We start from the raw sequence: 1,246 nt of genomic DNA on the forward strand, positions 1-1,246 counted from the left end.
AACGACATATCTTAGGAAATGTGTGTGAAGTAAAGCCTGAGACTGGAAGGCTCTATAATCCAGTGAATTCATTGTGAAAATTTTTGAAAAGACTTTTGATAACTGCTACAGCTCTTCTTTTGTCTGACGTAATGCTTTACCAAAGTTATCCAGCTCTCAAAGTCTATTTTTTGAAACTTTTAATAACTTTTTTGTAACTTTTTCAATCTAAAACCACACTAAAATAAAATTCAACATTAAACACCTCCCTCAAAACGTTCTCTCTACAACACAAAATACTAAACATTTCAGTGACAGATCCTTAACAAAAAACTAACATGAACCATCACTACCGGCTCCCATCAGCTGGTCTGCTGAAAAACTGTAATCCCACATTTAAAACTACATTAACAGAATATGTACACAATCAGAACTGATTACTCATTGTTCCCTGCACAAACAACATTCTCCTAAGTAACAAGAAGTTCATTTCTATTAAAAAAGGAAACAGTCTGTGTGAGTCGCTGTCACAGAACAAAAGCACATCTGGAAACATTTCTGCAGATGAACTCTTGGTTGGAACAATTTGGTGAGTCTCTTTTTAATTTTTTCCCTTCCATGGCTCCCAGAAGAACCAGAATTCTGACCATAAAAAACACAGTACGAACATACTTTAGTAACAGGAAGTGTTCAGGTAGGAGAGAGGGGCTTCAGAGTGAGGTTTCCAGACTGTGCAAGGGGCTTCCTGGACAGGGTGGTAGTCCTGCTGAGTTGGGAGGGACCAGTGCAGACCTGGAGATGTCCTTATGTAACGGGATGACACGGTCCAAGGCGTTGTTGTTCTCGTTGGAGGTGAAGGGGAGAGGCGGCTGGCTGGACAATCCAGTAAGTGGCGGTGGGATGAAAATAGAGTTTCGTTTGGTAGGGGGATCATCTTCACTCTCATTTTCATCGATGAGGGGGATCTGAGGTTCTGAGTCTTCAATACGGAACTCGGGATGATTCATGAAGTTGTGAATGGAACTGCGAGATTCAGGTGTCTCCAGACCTTCATAGGGAGACACACTGTCCCTGAAGGCCTTCACCACACGGATCTGGCAGATCAGAGACAGTGAGTCAACTCAGGTAGATCATTTACAGCAGCAGTCCCCAACCTGTTTTGTGCCACGGACCGGTTTATGCCTGACAATATTTTCATGGACCGGCCTTTAAGGTGTCGCGGATAAATACAACAAATTAAAACTAGTACCGGTACCGAAAAAAAATA

General features: G+C 42.0%; 1 protein-coding gene across 1 annotated transcript in view; it reads right to left on the reverse strand.

Moving 5' to 3' along the window:
- Positions 1-6: 6 nt before the first annotated feature.
- Positions 7-1,246, reverse strand: part of LOC106456420 (plasma membrane calcium-transporting ATPase 1-like) — a 3,609-nt gene continuing 2,369 nt past the window's right edge. The window contains exon 2 of the mRNA XM_013914504.1: positions 7-1,073. Within this exon, the coding sequence (XP_013769958.1) occupies positions 690-1,073 (384 nt within the window). The 3' untranslated portion in view covers positions 7-689. The remainder of the gene's footprint in view (positions 1,074-1,246) is intronic.

This window comes from Pundamilia nyererei, unplaced genomic scaffold, assembly GCF_000239375.1.
Source record: "Pundamilia nyererei isolate P.nyererei 1_Seehausen unplaced genomic scaffold, PunNye1.0 scaffold00201, whole genome shotgun sequence".
NCBI classification, from domain to species: domain Eukaryota; kingdom Metazoa; phylum Chordata; class Actinopteri; order Cichliformes; family Cichlidae; genus Pundamilia; species Pundamilia nyererei.